We start from the raw sequence: 19,579 nt of genomic DNA, 5'->3' as shown, positions 1-19,579 counted from the left end.
TTGGCCGACTGTCGACTAGCATTGGCCGAATGTCGGCCCACTGTCGGCCATTCATCATCTCCTGCCAGGGGCCTTCTCGTGTATCTCGATAGTTAGATAGTATATCTCAAAGTTAATGGATTATAATTAACATAAACATTGATATCTTTCCGATTCAATCCCTTATAATCTCTAGCCAAGCAATTATCACTCCAGTTGTACATCTGACACTTTCATTATCAGTTAAAACGTAATGAAAAAATTGATCGCAGGTATTGTACCTCTTGTCGATGTTTTTGCATAAACAAAGTCGTGGTGACATGCAAGTTCTAGATTTAATGGGAATAGATGAATTTATACGAAATTATTTGTCGTCTTGACACGGTGTATATGGATGTCGGCCTATGGACGCTTACGTTGGCCAGGGTTTTCCATGGCTTCCCCATATGGCCAGGTCTCTGTACAGTGTACAGTTCCCGGGGTAAATACGACCTGGTTCGGAAAAAAGTCGGCTCCATTGGACCGCAAGAAGGGGCGGGAGGGGGAGCATAAACAAGCCAATCGGTTATGTGAAGACAGGAATAAATATATTTCTCTTATAAATATTATATAGATAAATATATTTATATTTATATTTATAAGTTATATATTTATATTTACAAGTTATAAATTTTATTTATAAGTTATAAATATATTTATAACTAGATTTCTCATGCTGAAAATCCTTAAAAAATATTTCGAGTCAAGCACAAATTATCGTGTTAGAAAACTTTCTTCTTTCTCTTTCAAGTTGGCAAGAGAATATTTTTTCCGCGTACTGAGTAAATGTTTATTGTCAAAAATAATTAATTATCACACCGTAATACAGTTATGCTTCACGATTATGGTGTCCCCTAAAAAATCTCCCAAAAAAACAAAAAATGTTTTCATAAAAAATGAGCCAGGCAGACACTTTGATGTGTGTTGTTATTTATAATCACTTTTAAAATTTATTAATTTCTGCCAGTGGCGAAGGTTGGTGGGAATAGCCGTGGTATTCCACGAATTTCCCAGAGGTCTTGCCTGTGGATGTCTTCGCTGGATTTTACTGTGTCGAAAAATAGTAAAAAATAATCATTTGTAAGAAAATGTTTTAGAAATACGACTTCATTTTTTTACGAAAACATTTTGTTTGTTTTGTTGGGTTTGTAATGATTTTTTTTAAATACACAAGGCCTGCTTCCCTTTCACTAGTGATATTTATACACTATTGGAAACTGGCGATACTTATAATGTAACTAACGCTAATTTTCGCATGAAATCTGACACTTCAGATTAATTAATAATAATAAGTGTCCGCGTGAGTAGGAGGGTAGTTGGGACGTGTATAGACACACGGGAGGACTCGGCCTGTTATTTGGAGGTTTCGAAATATGTACTTGGCACAGGGAGAGAAAAGTCTATGAAAAATTACTGTACCGAGTACTAGAATCGAGGTGCAATGGAATGTCTCTTACTCACACATGAATATTCCTATCAATACCGTCAACTTTGTAATAAATTTTGTACTTAATGATATCTGGCTTCGCAAAATTTAATAAACAGCACTATTGGATTATGGACAGGGATTTACTACATAATATCAAACGATTTGACTATAAACTTTAATTCTTTATTATCACACGCAGAAGGTATATCTCCTCCTATAATTTCTCCAGAAGAACTAGCCCTTAGTGACCAAGTTTTCACTCTGGACCCATTCAACAAAAGGCCCTTGTTCTCTCATTTCTTCCTTTTCCTTCTCGGTTTCTGTTTATTAAAACTATTCTAAACATTCCGGCACTTTTCCGAGAAAAACTATAAAATACTGATATGGACTAAACAGAACTATGGACAGACGGTTAATTATTGTCCACACATACCATGCATTCTTAATAAGTATAATAAAATTTCAAGATTTATCATTTTTTATTTGAGGATAAATGAAGAATTGATAGAAATGTTTTAAAAATTCCCATCTAGGTCAGTTTATTTTATTGGTTCTTCCTTCATTTTTTACTGTCCCCCACACCAAATTTTTCGGTACCTCATTGTGATCGGTTAACGATGACCGCCGAACGGACCCGATTATAACCGACGTTGGACTTCATCATGCGGCGTTGGACTTCATATTGCACGAGACTGAATTTTTACGAGACCGATATAGAAATTTTTCTGAGCCGATAAAGAAATTTTACTATACGGCATAGTAATTTTTCTCAGGTCCGCAGTTTCCCCGAGATTGTGAGGCAGCGCAGTAATTTTTACCGGAATCACACCATAAAAATTCTCATATTTTTCTCTCGCCGTACGCTCTCGCGTATCTCGATAACAGAACAGAGTACACCGTACATTAAATAATCCCCACAGTCGTCAAACGTTTCAAGCCACACGTTTACCTTATTTACGACAACTGTAATTTTTATCCTACGTCCGTTTTAATTAGCAACACCACGAATATACATATATATGTATATATCTACATATCGGTTCCTTCTGGAGAAACATTACCCTTCACTCGCAGGAAGCCCAATATTCCCTTCGATACTAGATACCCTTTCCGCGTCTTTATTTTGTGCGGGGCTTCTTGTTCCCTCGGAAACTCTTCCTGCCTTCGCCAAACCTGATCCCAAAATTATTATCATGATAATCATATAACTCATCCTACAATTCCATCATCGTTGAAAATCCTTTTTCCATATTCCCTTATTTTTCACTTCGTTAAGTTTCTCCACCGAGTGACTCTTAGATTGAGTCAGTGCGCCCTCAATTTTGGAAATTAACCTCTTAACAATGCGACATTATGATCTCCTCTGTGCGCTTCCAATTGTTCAATTAATTCCGTCCGTCTTTTTTCAGTCCAGTCACGAAACTTTCTTTGAGTGTTCCATTGACCTCTGAAACAACACGATTCATGTATCTTCTTTCTCACTCACATTGACACTAGAGTGAGATAGATTGTTGATTCAGGTCTTTCCATAGATAACGTTATTTATTTATGGTTGAGAGGTATTCCAATAGATGTTCTTCTCACGTCAATGAGAATAACGGTCTAATGCGTCAGTCGAGTGAATTGAGATTCGTCAAATTGAATTCATTGTTCTCTTATTCTTTTCCTGCAATTTCATCCTTTAGTAGTCGTAATAGCAATAGTCCCTCGAATTCAACAGCAACAAAAGCAAGAAAATTACTGTGGTGACTACGCTACTATTGGTTCACTTCCTAAATATAAAAAAGTGTCTCAAAAAAGAGATAAATTCAACGGAAAGTGTCAACATACACACTTTCACTTCAGGAACTCCCGCAGTTTGGAGGGAATAGAGTGGGGGGAAATATCAAAGGTACCAACACACCACTACATCATTACGAAAAAAATAACTTAGAAAGCCGAAGGGTGCATTGAAATTTTGTTGATTCAGTACCATTTTGGGGATAATTCATGGTTAAGCAATTCGCATGAATTTTTATTGCGCACTAATATTTTAGTGATTTTTTCAATAAATAAAAAATATAACGAAATGATATCCTGTGGCAATGGCCGCTGCACAATAATTCTAGACAGATTATGTATCACAAGATCACAAGCAAGAATAGAATGTGTCCGCCATATCTATTGAGAGTGCATGGAATGTGTGGAGAAAAATTAATTGTCTGTCTATAGCTGTATGGAACAGTAAAAAATTACTGTGTGGGGGCTATTAAATTTCGTTCCACTTGGCCACTGAATAATCCATTGTAACCATTTTCAGTGCCTCACAAGGGATTTCAATAAAAAAAACAAGTTTCGTGATTTTACTGAAAATTTCCTGTACGATATGCTGATCTAATCTGAAAATGTTATGCTGATCTCTGTTTCACGATTTTTTACAAAAATTAAAAAACAAAAAAGGGTGTTTTACAACTTCGTCGCGTTCCAAGACAAATTTTTAGAGAATTTAAAAATCATAAATTTGGAATCTATTACGTGCAAAATATTTAACGAGCCTGAAGGGCGAGTTTATTTCATTTAGAAGAGATGAGAATAGAACAACATGGGAAATTTTCAGAGTTCGTCAATGACGAGGTATAACGGGATATTGATAAAACGTTAGCACTGAAAATAATTGAAACAATATTTGATAAGATAAATAACACGCGCGGTCAGGTGGGCGAGTTTGAATGGTGCGCTCTGGCAGTGGCCCCTACGTCGCACGCCAGCAACCCAGGTGCCAATGGACGGTGGGACTGCGTTGCCGTCAGGTCCCTCTTATCGAACAAAAAATCCGGAGTATTCACTATATTTTATTGGAGTATTTAGGTGTATTCGTATAATTATTTTCAGTACGAATAACTATTACAGAATTAAATCGAGGTAGAAAACTTGAGAGTTTCCACTCACTTCACATAAACATAAACATAAACAATGATTCCATAGAAACGAAGAACAGAGAGTTCTATGATTGGGTGAGGAATGTTGGTTTGCTCTTAGTGACCAGTCTTTAGTCTCCTAGAGACATCCGGGGAGTACTGACGTTCCTTCCTGGTGCCGATTATAAAATAAAGAAATTATAGTAGTAAATCTACTCGAAGAGAAATATTCAGTAGTTATTCCCCAAGACCTTCAAAATTATCGGATATTTCCAGAGAGTTTCGTTACGTAGCAACGAGAGGGATAAGTTTTGCAGTTTAAAAATCCCGAGCGCAAAGCGCGAGGATTTTTCTGCGAAACTTATCCCGATCGGTGTCAATTATCCCGATCGGTCAATTATTACACCTAATCCACGTCCTGTGGGGTTATAAAACTACAACGATATATTTCTAAAATATAGTCGATTCTACTAGGGAAGTATTTGGATTTTTATTCCCTCATCAATTATTTTTTAATAATTGCAGAAAAAGTTGTGCGATAACAGTAAGATCAGTAAGATCTACGTGGCTCATAATTTTGGGACTTCACAAGCACAATTATTATCACTGCAAGAATATATTCTCAAAACTTCCACAATTCATCTGATTTCCCTCCCTTCCCGTAAGACTCCTGCCGAAGTTCCTGAATAAAAAACCGAAATCCAACTGTCAGAAGAAAACGGTACGTTATTTGGATGGCATCCAAAAGTGTCGCAGCAATGCGTAAAAATTCTCTTCTCCCCTAAAAATGGTATAAGACTATCAGCCAAGTGGATTGAAGCCAAGTTAAACCTCTTCTTTCTCAAAGGCATTTGCTGCCAAAAGTGATTTTATAAAATATTATCCTCCCCTCTCCACCGAAATTAACTATCGTTTTACCTCTTGCGGCAGACAATGCGGTACAGTATTATGGTGATAGTATCGATTTCGTCAAAAAGCGAATAGTCATGTTGAAAGATACCAGGAGACTTGTCGGTTTTGTGGTGGCGGTGGTTAAAACTGGTTCGCCCACCCATGTTTACTGTACTTGAGGATGGGTTAACATACCGTTGAGTATCAAGAGTTTGAAGTATACTTTGAACTTATGCATTGCAACTTGACCGTATTAAATATTGATTGCAGTGTCTGTGTGATATGGGAATGATATAAAAATGTCCTTTGCCAGCGAGACGACGTTGAGTACCAACTTGGTGAGTTTTTCATAGCTTTTTCCAGAAAGAGAATCGATAGCCACCGGTTGGTGCGGCCGTCAACATCAAGCTCATGGAGGACGATGAACCGCTTGGTTCATCGGTTACATCGTCCCACAGCACCAGAGGCCTATGGCTTCCTTATTTGGTTGAATACAAGTATTGAAAAATGTAAGTTGCTAGGTTGGATTTCAATGTGCACGAGAAATTTTTTTTTGTCACCGTTTAAAAGTCATAGGATCTTTTACTGCTCCCCCAGGTAGAAACCACAACGTTAAATTGTTCTTTCGGTCTACCACTGATGTATTATGAGGAGTACGTACGTATTAATGTGCTAGTATGAAGTTTCAGACTGGAGAAACGTCTGAAAGCGTCTGTATTAAACACATAAGAAAAATGGAAAGGGTCTGGTGAAGGGTGAGCAATAGTCGACTTCCAATACGTATATGGAGACGAGAAAACATCTTCGAGTTGCTTTTACGGCGGTGGAGTATCGTATTCCCTCCTCTCATAACTGTTTATTTTGGAATGTCGATGTCTCTTAAGTATTTCAAATTACATTCAGTATCAGCATTGCAGAGTTATTGATTTTATTTTGAGGTACCCCATTGTCATTAACTCAGGGAACTTCAGTGGAAGATGTACTAGCGATGTTTGGTTTCACTGAACTTCTTGTAGGAATATAAAGCTCGTTATTGATGGAGGACGAGGTTCCGTTTTAGAGCCTTAATTGTAGATTTTAGAATCACTTGTTCAATTTTTTAATTGATTAATCTGTTCTAAAATCAAAGCTAATCGAAAGTTCCTTTTTACGGATTTCCTCGCGTTGTGGAATAGAAGGAAATGAGGTGGCAGACAAACTGGCAGGAGAAGGGACAGATAATCTCTCAAATGAGTTCAACTGAGATTCTCAATGAAATTTTCTAAATGTTCTAAATTCGAAGATTTAAAAAAATGGAAACTTTCAAAAATTGATAATTTAAAACGTCTTTATATTTTACCTATAAAATCCCCCCTCCCCACCCACCCACCTCATTTCTGAGTGAATATAGATATGTATCATTGTCAGGTACATACCCCCTTGTGATCCCCTGTTCTACAGCTCAACGAAAATAAATTACAAGTAAAAATTAGACTTTCAGGGGTGAAACGAGGGACAAACGGTTCCAAATCAATTTTTAAAAAACTACCAAAAGTCAAGAATAAAACATCAAGTGTGAAAAGTCCACAGATACAAAGATTTAGCCCCTCCAAACCAGGCTTCTTAATTATTACATCAATTCATCACGGTAACAGTTAAGAAATCTCGTTTACAGCGACTGAATCTGTCCTCCCGTTTTATGAAATTATAAAACAATAAGAAAATTCAGAAATAAAGTACTTGACGCGGTGGAAGATGAAGAAAATAAACCGTTGATTGTCACTTTAATCAAAGTATTCGGTTGATATGGGGGATTTCTAATGATCCAGAGACCTGCGGAACACGTTCTCTCGCGTATGAGACCGCACTTCTCGCGGTCTCATACACTTCCGGTGCGTGGGTGCACATTCTTCCTCCGAAAAATCACCGAGACTCTTCGAAACAATTGGAAACCTGACATTATCTTGATTTGAGCCTTGACATGTAATTCCTCTAAAATGAAGTCTTTTTTTTCTTTTGCTGCCCAAACAATAAAATATCAATTCGGAATTCATTGTCGGTATCATTCAGAGCAATTGTTCGGTAGGATATTTGAATCGCTTTGAAAGACCTGTCAATTTCATTCATATTCTCGGTTCACCCCGGTCGGCTCCAAGTGATAGCACATACGAAGAGCTGTCAATTCCCAGGTGCTCTTAGACTCTTCAGTGTTCCCCCTTCCCTCTTCTCGTTGAAAAGTGATTTTTTCATACCGCATCCTAGATACAGGCGATTTTCTCTTCATTCATCAGTAATTCAAGAGCATTCACTCGACTGCGAATCGACGAACCGCAACATTATGTTTGTCACAATACAATAGACGATCGAGGGCACGTCGTGACACGAACGAATGCAACATCTGTTCGTATTCCGGTTCCGTTCTCGTCCCGCTCTCGCGAACAGTGATCCTCCAATCAATGTGAACAAAAAGGGTGAGGCATCATAGGCACCCCAGTTCTATATTCATTGGGGCACTGCTGATTCAAATATCCCAGTTAGCGTGTTGTTTTTGTTCAATTGTTTAGAGATGATGTACGATACGGACTCACTGGGAACGAAAAACGAGCCTTTCAGGATTTCAAATCATCGGCAAAACAAAGATGTGAGACTTTTCAGAAAGTGCTTTTATCATTGCGGCCAATAAAACGCGTTTGTAATCGAACGAAGCAAGGCAATTACTTAATTAACATCAGGGATATGGACAAAAAAGTGATTCTGATAGATGCGGTTTTATTGTTCTAACTGAGGGTGAACGCATTCCTCGCATTCATAATCCTCGCCTTCGGCTCGGACTGCAAATCCGTATTCCTGGGAGCACGTCTAAATATCCGGTCGAAAATATCCAGTCCAAAATATCCAGTTAAAAATATCCGATTGTAAAAAACCCAATAGCAAATATATCCGCGAACATTGGATCTGTTTGTAGATCCAAGAAGGTGGATTGGAGTTCAAAATAAATTTGTCTAATTTTTGTATTGGATTTGATAGCATGTGGATATTTGTGTTTTGGATATTATTGTTTTGGACATTTTTCATTGGAGATTTTTGTTTGGGTATTTTCGACTGGATATTTAGACGTGGAACCGTATTCCTTTTTCCAGAATCACTTTTTCCGGTCTGGCCGTGAAATAGTATTGTTACGTGTCCCCCTTCGAATACTCATTCATTTGTCTATGATCTGAACTTGGCCAAAAGAACGACTGTCTTTTGGATAACATTATTCTTGGCGGGTCTCTCTTCGGAGTTCTTACATGACATCGTAATACTTCTTGTAATTAATAAACCGCCCCAAACATTTACCAACCTGTGTCGTCTTTATTCTTCGCTGGATATAACAGTGTATTTCGATACAAGTGTGATGGGGTGATAACGAGTGTGAAGTTGGCCGCCCGAGGTGAAGCCGAAGGCTGCCAATCACATGGGTTGAAACACCTCGTCGCACGTGTGCCTGTGTTAGTGATGAACTATGTCATTTCTCGTTTACTAGTAAACGAAACACGTAACACTAGCGATCGTGGACGTTAAGGAACATCAAACTGGGATTGCAACTGGATGAGTGACCAAGTGCGATAGGACCTACGGTCAAAACCCAGGAGAACCATTTTTCTTCTTCTTTTTTCTTGTTAATTCACGTTTGTAAACCGTTGAGATAGTCCGTAATGGTATACCCATCGTTATAAATCAGTAATGAAACAATTATTCAATTAATTATTAATTTATCGAACAAGGCAAATTCATATCTGCTGGAATGGGACCTCAACAGGTTGCCTTATCAGGTCCAGAGCCAATCAACCTGATGAGGCCTGGGTTTGACAGTGCATTACACTCCAGATAAGGTCCTGATGGGCCAAGCCCTAGGTAACCGGACGAGGATCTGACTTTCGAAATCAGGCAACCTTATCTCGACCCGATGTGACACGTATTTATTTTTCTAGTCGAGTGCACGCTGATAGCCAAAGCGACGAGCTTCGCCCCCAGCAGACGATGCGACACCGAGTCGAAGGCTCGCCTGAAGATAACAAAGGGCGCATACACTTTCCCAGCAGACTGACGAAGGCCTCTTTGGAGGGTTATCTGCAAGGTCATGAAGTTCTCCATTACTCCGCATTCCTGGCAAAGGCCTGTCTGCTTCTCTCGTGTTATCGCTTCCGCTTCAGCCTATCTCCAAAATCGGTCATTCAAAATCTCCGTGACGATCTTGGTGACGTTGTTTACCGAGGCAATGCCCATGTAATGGATCTGATAAGTCTCCCTTTTTTGTTGACTATACCTGGAATGATACTGGTCCAACCTCTAGGAATTCGGCCGGTGTTCACAATTTTCTTGAAAATTTTGAGTTACTCCCGCCAACTCGAGGGAAGTCCTTTGAAAAAATCCTTCGCGATCCCATCATCTCCGGGGGCGGTACCCTTTTCTTACTTTATTGATGCTGACGTGAAATTTCAGATGCGGCTCGTCCAGCGTCGGGTTGTCAGAACTGGAGAGGAGCAAAAACAACTGCCCTAAGAGGGAAACTCCGGATGAGAAAATAGTTCCACCAGGATGGGTTGATGGCCAGTGTCCTTCTTGGTTCTTCCTTGACAAGGACAACTGCCTGCAAGTACCCAGCAGGGATTCGGATATTGGGAAATTTATCGAGGGTATCTTCGGTACTCAGCTTTCCTGGGCTCAACAAGAGTTTTGAATACCACAATCGTCCCACGAGACTCCTAAGGAGCCCTGCCATCGAAGGAGGTGCAGTAGATCTCCTTGTAATTACCTCTAGCTTTGCATTGCAGATGGTAACATTCTTTGCTAAGCCAGGGCTTTCCAGGAATCCTTGACCGACGTGCAGCTGCATTATCCGTAAGTGCAAGTAAACCGGACTTTCTGGCTGCGCCGATAACCACTAACGTGACGTTTTCTCTCATAGTGTCAATCCTGGCATCAGGGGAAATCATGGAATTCGCAGGAAGCCGCGAGGATTCCGCAAGGGTATCGACAAAGACTGCCGATCTCTAATGATCCCACTTCAGAGACGAGAATGGATTTTCTAATTTTTTTGATTTTTAAGACGTATCGCAATTCGAAGGTGATGGAATTCTTGGAGAATAGGATGAAAGTAATGAGGAAATGATGCAGGTAAATACTCTCAATTAGGGAAAGTGCATTCATGAAATACCACAACAAATAGTAAAGATCTTTGTAGCGATGTGCAAAAGGATGAAAGAGATAGTGATGACTAAAATACTTGGGGTATCACAAGTTCTGCAATAATTGTTTTGTGCGATGTGATAATTATAATCAAAATTTTAGTTGTTGTGCACGATAAGTCCATATTAGGGAATTACTTATTGAAATGGTTAAATTTCATATATAATGAATCGAGAAACATCTTTCTCATTAATTTCAACATTCATTACAATGAGAAGAACATGTGATGTAGTATTTATGGACAAATGGAGAAGAAGGAAATGTGTAAGGAAAGGACATCAGTATCGTGACTAGACTTCAATTGGTTGAAATTATAAAGGAGAAAAGAATTTTGAGAAAATTGGTAAATTGCTGAATTCTATCGACAATTTTGCAAGAATTTCCATTTATATCGGTAGAAATATGATTTCGGAGATTATTAAAAATTAAAAAAATTTTGATATCATTTATTTATTCAAATTTTTAATCAAAAGAATCTTCCACTAAAATTATGAAGATAATCAATGACGAAAAGACATTTGAAATTAGCAAAGAGGTATTAGAACTGATAACCTTGTAAATTCTTCAGGAGAATAATTAAGGATTTTAATTGGATACTACAAAAATGTAAAATTAAGGTTTATAGAAAATTTTTGGAATTATTGGTTAACGCTCTGAATGGTATTCTGATTTGTGTGCAACTGAGTCTATCGAACCGTATGAAATGAGCACAGACATTCAAAAGTAGGGTAATATTTCTTAAAGTACTGACATTAAGTAATCGATGAGCTGTAACGTACTGCTTTTAAACATCTTAATTTTTAGTCTGATTAGAATGCAGATGACTTAAAGAAAGAGATGGAACAAAAAACCACATTAACGTTGTCGCCGCTTGTATCGTACATAACATATGTTTTTTGTGAGAAAGACAAAAACTTACAAACATTTGCTGTTTTCAATGTACAAGAATGTCTGATTACAGTGAATAGTAATGAGTTGGTTAGCAGACCAACCCATTAGTATGCAACAATATAATTTTTTCCTCAATGGAAACTTTATCACAACTAGAGATAACGAATTCGTGAGCATAAAACCATAAAAACACAAAAAAATTTCACATAATGTGGTATTACACGACGTAGTAAATACAGCTTACTACATTTAATTTCCTATGAAAATACTATACACGCAGCACTACTGATTGCACTAATAATTATTTAACTATTTTTTTTAATAAAAAACAGATAAAAATCAGATTATAGTACGACTTAAAAATATTTCTGCGCTCGATCGTCTATAGTTATAAAATTGAATTTCAAATCTTCAGCTTCACCTTTAGCCCCTTTTCTGCGACAATATATAAAACTTTTCCAAAAGACATGCACATCCATCCTAACACAGATACACACATTTCCTGTGAATATAAAATCGTTTCGTTCCAAAACATTCTACATAATTTGCAAGAAAAAATAGAAAGCCCTCAAAATCAAGGATTGTAAACCTTCCATTTTACGAACATATGTGTAACAATGTCCTCTTGTTCGATTTTTTTTATTTCGACAGGTGCATAACGCACAGTTCTACACAAAAAAAACGTTATTCAACCCTATTTCGATATGGACACTCGAGCGTTGCGTGTAAACGTAAAACGGAAGTCTCATGCTTTCGTCACTCTTCGGTAAATTATTAGAGACACGAGGTGATTATTTTCACCGAAGTTAACATAAATTTCACTTTTAGTGTCTGGCTGAAGATTGTACATATATAAAAAAGTTAATGAATGGAGAATTGTTTTTCCATCAGATAAAAACCCTGAAGATTATTATTCCATCGAATGTGGAAAAAAAAAATTTTTTCGCCGCATTCTCTGGTTGAAAAAAAAAATGGCAGGAAAAAAGGGGTTGCATCGAATAAACTGTTAAAAAATATCGCAAAAGGGATCTTAAATGAACTATTAAATGAACTTGGTTCACACCAAGGTGTGACGATAGCCCTCGCTAAAAACTCCCAGGGCCGGTTTTGATTACCCCCTCACTCTTCCATAATTTTAACCCACCCCTCAGGGATTCCCTTTTGTATACATATATATATTCACACAAACACAAGGGAATATCCATCGGTTGGGCTTCTCTCTTTTGCGCCACTTCCGTTTGGCAGCTGTTTTATACGTATAGATGAATGGTAACATGTCTTCATCTCACTTCCCCTCCCTTTAACGTATATTTATTTCCTCTTACCGCAAGTATTCAGTGGCACGAACGGCGCGGGGCCAAGGGTAGCTTAGCTATGCCATTGCCAGAACATAACTACGTACACGTACAGTCAACGTGAAGAGGGTGTCTACGTTTAATTTTAGAGTAAAGACTGAAATGGCACGCGCACGTGCGAGTTAGAGGCAATGCGTCCAGAGCATTTTTCTTCTCAAGAATATTCGAGGGACAACGAGAGCGGTCGCATAATTATGATTCACTAAAATATTGTTCTTCGATTGTGGGAAGTGGAAATGTATAAAATTTTGAGCAAAAAATTTAGAGCAATATAAGTAAGGGTTGTTAGCTCTTATCCTTTGCTGTAGAAAAAAAAATGAGTAATTTTGTTGTTGTACGTGAATTAATATAAAATCATAATTGACAGCTCTCGGGTGGGATATTCTCGATTGTTGATATTGGGAATGCTTGATATGTGTGGACAAAAATGAATCGTCTGGATATAGCTGTTTTCAGTCCATCTCAGTATGTTGTGGTTTTTATAGCTTTTCCCTGAACAGTACCGAAATGTTTAGAATGGTTTTAATAAATAGAATTAGGGAAGAAACAGAAAGGAATGAGTGAACCAGGGCCTTTTGTCAAATGGGTCTAGAGTGTGAAATCTTTGGTCACTGAGAGTCAGTTGATCTGGAGACATCATACGAGGAAAATATACCTTTTGCGTGCGATAATAAAGAATTTAAGGTTGATAATTAAATTGTTTTTATATTATTGAGACAATCCCTATCCATAATCCAATACTTGACTAAAATTTTAAATATTTACTTTCACTTTTTATAAATATCGTAGAACAATAGTTTGCACAATTGGAATTTAGCTTCCGTTTGTTCTTAAATAGAGCGATCGGTATCGATTTTATTTTTTTTTATTAGCGAAATTGAATATTTAAGACATTTGAAGAAATAAAGAATAGATTTTATATCCGAAAATTGAGTTTCGACGGTTCAATTAGAATTTTTGACCGGCAAAACTATCGTATGGAAATGGAGGGAACAAAATAGCGTGGAAATCTATTAAATTTTCATGCAATTTTTATAAATAGTTTGCCTGCTATGCTATTAGTATTTTCGATTGAACACTCTACTAAAGCGAAAATTAAAATGCACATTTCGTCTTTATTTGTTCTAAAATGAACAAAATTTTGCGACTGACGATAAGAGGAATTAAAAAATGATTGATAAATATTTTTGCATTGACCGATGGTAGCAGCCGCACGATTAGGGTGCTAGACAAGTATATTACGGATCCGGGGACGATTCCCGGCGACGACTGTAAAAAATTTGTTGCACCCTAATATCCGGGGTAGGTTTTTTCCTTAGAGGTTTTTCGTGGTTCTTCGGTGAATGCGGTACAGGGAGTTGGGGGTGGGAAGGGAATAAATGGTAAAGACCCGAAAGGGGAGCCAGAAGGATGCAAGAAAAATTAGGAAATGATTTTCATGGAAAGCTATTTCCGGAAAAAGTGAGGATCCCCAAAGGGGAGTAGAAGTCACACGCGGAGGGAAAAGTCTGGGAAAAATTACTGTGCACTAAAATCGAGGTGCAATGGAATGTCTTTTACTCACACATGAAAATTCCTATTAATACCGTCAATTTTGTAATAAATTTGGTAATTAATTATATGTGAGTTCGTAAAATTTACTAAACAGCACTATAAAATGTCAAGGTCTATAATTTTTTATTTGAGGGTAAATGAAAAATTGATAAAAATCTTTTAAAAATTCATATCTGGGTCAGTTTATTTTATTGGGCCTTCCTTTGTTTTCGTACTGTGACACACAGTAATTTTTCGATAACTCATTGTGATTGGGTAACGATGAGCGCCGGATGTAGCCGATTATTGCCGACGGTGGACTTCGTCATGGGAAGTGTTGCACGAAACTTTGAATTTTTGCGAAGTCTATACAGAAATTTTCCTAAGTCAATGAAAAAATTTCCAGTTTGCGCCAAAATTGTAAGACAGCGCAGTAATTTTTTATCACACTACAAAACTTGTCAGATTTATCTCTCCGTACATCCCCCACACGAATCCTTGACCTTAAAAACTTATAAGCACTGCCCATCCTCCATTAGTTGAATAACTTCAAAATTACTGGTGGTGGGCTGGGTCTAGAATCCCTCAAAATTTCCTTTTGTTTTCGTTCCCGGGATATTCATCAAAAATTCATAAATCGTTTCAGCACTTTGCTACCGAATTCTAATATGAATAATGGTCGTCGCTATTTTAAAATCAGTGGTTTACAAATCTTCCATTATGCAACGGATATTTTATCCAGACAGAAAAATTGGAGAAAAAATGGGAGGAGGGAGGGAACATTTCAAGTGCGAAAGTTTTGATCGTATCTTACACCGTGTCATTGTAAAATTGTCATTAAAAATAAGGCTCTCGGCAAATGTTTTCATCCAAATTTCCAGCCACCAGTAGAATAACATTCGACTGCTCCTGATTATTTTGTATGTCAACACCGTGATCGACTGATAATTATCGATAATTTTACTGCTTATCTCCCATATTGCCCATAGATTAAAAATAAGAGACGAAATACCAAGTAAACCCAAAAAAGATAAAAAACTAGTGCTTCGATTGATGATCTATTAACCTCGAAAACTTGACTCCTGCGTCGGTTTTCAATGAACCTATCAAACGTTTCTCATTAATTTCGAAGGTCTTGTGCAATTATTACATGTAACCATTTATTTCATCGTGCAACAAAACATCATTCATATTTCATCGATGACGAAGAGCAATGAAAAAATTCCAAACACGAATTGTGTGGACAATTTAATAACAAACATCTTTTATTTGAATCATTTAACGTTATCTTCATCGACTTGGCTGTTGCGCGCCTTGAAGCGCATCGAAACTTCGCGCAAGAACTAATGTGTCACCCTTCCGGCTCCCACCCCCCATAGCACCTTGCGAACTACACTCGAAAGCCATAAAAATGGCCAATGTTTAAAAGAAAAATACCCATATCCTACGTATAATTTTTTTATATATACGTTTATATATGTTTTTTTGTAAATAATTGTATATAACTTTGTATTTGTATTGTATCTTATGTCATTGTATATAACTATAAATATTGTTTTTAATGTTAAATAAAATATAGTTGAAATAAAAAAACAGTAACTTGCGTAGTGTCCTAAACAATGTTGAGAGATATTCTTTCTTGACTTTGTGCGGTTTAAACCAACTCTACTCAATTGCTCTCAATATAGACAACTTTAACCCATTAAAATGTTATGGGGATATGATAAACAATAGATATGAAACTGCACTCGAGAGTCACTAAAATCGTCAATATTCCAAGGAAAAACCCTGTATTTTACGCAAAATTTATTTATATATCTTTTTTTTTGTTCTGCAAATAATTGCTAATGATTTTAAATATTGTTTGTACTTTCAAATAAAACATGGTATAAAAAAAAGCACTTTGCCTATCAACAAAATTTTTTTATATACCTGTTCTTCAACAAACAATCTTTATATACCCGTTTTTTTCTTCTGTAAATATTTGTAGATACTGTCAATAATGGTTGTATGTTTAAATGAAAAAATGGCGCCTTGTTTACCATAATTAAGGGAAAAAGTTATGAAACAAAAAATGTATATTATTACTCTTCCCTATCCCTCACAATTTATGTCATCTAATCGATTAAACAATAAAATTGTCACCAACAATTAGAACGTCTGATTAAAAAATCATTGAAAAACCTACTGTTAAATTCAAAATAACTATCCAAAAAACAATAACTTCACCCATCAAAACTCACGGATACTGAAATTCCGAAAAAAAAGCCGGTTCACCCCACATACTAAGCGTGTCATAGGGGCCCGATAAATGCGCAGCTGGTGAAAATATTTTTAGATACAAGGAACAGGAAATCCTCCTTCCTGATTGTATCTTCCTCATTGAATCGATCAATTTGTCTTCCGAATAAAAGTCCACAGGAAATAATTGATACAAAATCAGTCGCATAATTAACTACACACCTCTAACGATGTAATTAAAATTATAACTATTTTCAATTCAGTCCGATTTCGTCTCATGAGGCTTTAATGCCTTTGGTGCCTCACAAGTTGAGAGTTTCCTTGACGAAAAAGTACAACAGTCCATTGAGTGGAAATGCAATCGGAGTGCAAGAAGGGAATCTTTGTGTAGCTTTATAAGCATTCGTAAGAGAAAGATAAAGGTAGAGAGTGAGTGAGAACATGAAAGAATATATACGGGGGCCAAGGCTAATCCAGCGTCGGATGCCGGCCCCGAGAAAAAAATCTTTCTCTGTTCCTCTCACTGAGGAGTAGGAGGGGGGCTTGGAAAAAGCAAAAATCTCTTGGTTGAAATATTTTTGGTTGTGTGTATTAACACTGTCCACGTTCCCACGGCCCATTGGGGCCCGCGATAGGTAGACACAGACCAGAGTTTCACAGCGGGCGGGCAGACGAATGCTACTACACACCACGCTCTTGTGTGCATGAGTGTGTGTGTGTGTGTGTGTGTGGATATGTATGTGTGCGTGTCTGTTACTTCAGGGCAAGTATTCGTAAGTGGAGGATAAGACGGTGACCGAGAAGAAAAAAAGATAGGGGAAACGCGTTCAGGTAAGGACTAAAGCATTGCCCACTGCGCTGCGCTTTCACTTCAAGCGCAACTCTCGCACTCACCGACATCTCCAAGTCCCTTCTCATTTCATCTCCGTGCACTCGTGCGCAAATGATAATAACAGAGAACCTCTATTGTATCCTAATATGGGAATAGAATTCGGAAAATATTTGCGGATATTCATTGTCGATAATATATAAATAATACTAATTATTTAGCCTTAAGAACCTTTATATTTTTAAACAAAACATTGGGTGAATGTTAAAATATTATTCAATTTTTTTATAATTCCGAACCAATGGTCGTTTATGATTCCTTAATGAAAATGCTCGTAACTAAAAAAAAATGACATTTTTGACATTATTTTATTAATTGATCTTCACAGTCAAATTCTCAATGATTTTTTAATGGTTCAATGCCGACAATAAAATTTCGAGCTGCCACCTTTTTCTGTATATTGAAAAGTCAAAATTTACTTGTGATCGTGGGAATTTATCACACGAATGTAATATTCCAAAATTAAGGCCACATATTCAGTCGCGAGGATCACACGATAAAAAATGAGAAACTTCGAGTTGTTGTATTTTACTGGGGAATATGTGGTTGGAAAACCTTTCAAAGGGAACTGCATCTTCCCGTTGTCAGATGAACTGAGTCTGTTGAGAATGACTACCACTGACTCGTGTTAATAATAAACAAACTAAACAAATTCAAGGAGATGAGGTGAACGAGCACGATCAGCAGGCGGCGTAACCCTCCCCTCAGAATTTATGTATGAAGTAATAATATTGCATTACGTAACAAAGATCTTCTGACCAGTTCAGCTTAACAATCATAAAATTCCAAAACCTACACTACACGAATTTTCGACCAAATTTGACATGACGACGGCCGGGCATATGTCAGCACAATTCCTTGTTTACTCTACGGACATGAAACATGAAACAATTAAATGACTGCCAAATGCCAAAAAATTTGACATTAGATTTTTAAAAGTAGAAACGCATTATTGGAAAAAAACTAGCTGAGATCGTTAAATACCGTTGATAAATTATTTGAAAAATGTTATCGACAGCTGGAGACACCCATCGCTGATGTGCTTTATCGTGGGAACAAACCAAAGTAATTACTTACGAACTGGTATTTTCTTTGGATCGATGCTCGCTAATCGATCGTCGAGTCGGTCGATTCTTCGTCTCAGCACGCCACTCCTGTCTGCTATGCTCGTCAATTCTGCCGTTAACTCGCCAAATATATCCTCGGCAACGGATAATAATGAAGCAAGTTGTTTCAATGTACTTGCTAATGTGCCATTTGATACAGCCCCTAATTCTGCACCAACTGGCCATGTCTCCGCTATCGTTGCGTCCTGCGGCACGTGTCCACGGCCAATGTATCTCGGCTGGATGTTTCTCACGACGAACGGCATACTTTGTTATTGTACACCGATTATCGTGCATAACAAATAATCAGAAGTCGGACGCGATGATAGACAGCTTTCGTAACACCAGTAAAATAAATATTAAAAAAAAAAAAAATCTAGAACCGGTTTGTAACCAGTGACTTATCGTAACGATTTCTTGGTACTCCAAGTCACCGTCTTGCCGATGTTGGATCGTGACGCCGTCGTTTGGTTGGATCCTTTACCGGAGGATCTCGTACCGATCGGCACCATGATTCCCTCCAAAACCATCTCTCAATCATGACGCGTTAACTCTTTCACATTTTGTTTTTATCATCACTCGAGTATTAACGATTCACTCGAATATCTTCAGCACTGAATTTTTCACATTCAACAATCACTCGTATTATTCTCATATAAACACCACTTGACGTTATAATTTCCTCAGAGATTATTTATGGGTATAAAATTAACCAGATTCACTGTGTTCCGAGGTTCGGCATAAATGGACCGGTTTTACGCGAACTAATTACAATCAAAAATTTTGTTCATAATAATTGTTTTATCATTAGAATCGTTATAAAAATACAAACGGCACACGAGTGTTTAGGTCACGCAAACGGTCGCGATTAGGATATTTGATTGAAAAAAAATATAACATTTTTTAATGTATTTTGTATGGAACGAGTTGTAGGAAACGCGGACAATGTTTTTTTAGGGAACGTCACTTAATTCATGTAGACGCTGATCGAGGCTCGTGGGCCGAATGCTGGCTCTTTCCTGCCCTCCAATGAGTGAAACCCTGTTTGCCGGTATAATACAACACCCAGCAGGTTCCTTTTCATTTCTATTTTCAAATCAACCAATCGCCTTTCGTTC

The 19,579-nt window shown here is 37.4% G+C and overlaps 1 protein-coding gene and 2 long non-coding RNA genes across 3 annotated transcripts in view; 2 read left to right on the top strand and 1 right to left on the bottom strand.

The window, feature by feature from the left end:
* LOC135164586 (uncharacterized) overlaps positions 1-19,495 on the bottom strand; it is a 49,320-nt gene extending 29,825 nt beyond the window's left edge. Inside the window, exon 1 of the mRNA XM_064125068.1 lies at positions 18,433-19,495. Coding sequence (XP_063981138.1) covers positions 18,433-18,727 — 295 coding nt within the window. The 5' untranslated portion in view covers positions 18,728-19,495. The remainder of the gene's footprint in view (positions 1-18,432) is intronic.
* Positions 3,332-6,532, top strand: LOC135164590 (uncharacterized). Its single transcript, XR_010299333.1, has 3 exons — positions 3,332-5,431; positions 5,506-5,744; positions 5,833-6,532. It is a non-coding gene; the product is annotated as an uncharacterized LOC135164590 (long non-coding RNA).
* Positions 7,849-12,335, top strand: LOC135164589 (uncharacterized). Its single transcript, XR_010299332.1, has 3 exons — positions 7,849-9,111; positions 9,189-10,098; positions 10,166-12,335. It is a non-coding gene; the product is annotated as an uncharacterized LOC135164589 (long non-coding RNA).
* Positions 19,496-19,579: the final 84 nt, after the last annotated feature.

Source organism: Diachasmimorpha longicaudata, chromosome 7 (genome assembly GCF_034640455.1).
Source record: "Diachasmimorpha longicaudata isolate KC_UGA_2023 chromosome 7, iyDiaLong2, whole genome shotgun sequence".
NCBI lineage: Eukaryota > Metazoa > Arthropoda > Insecta > Hymenoptera > Braconidae > Diachasmimorpha > Diachasmimorpha longicaudata.
This window is presented reverse-complemented; position numbering and strand designations above follow the sequence as displayed.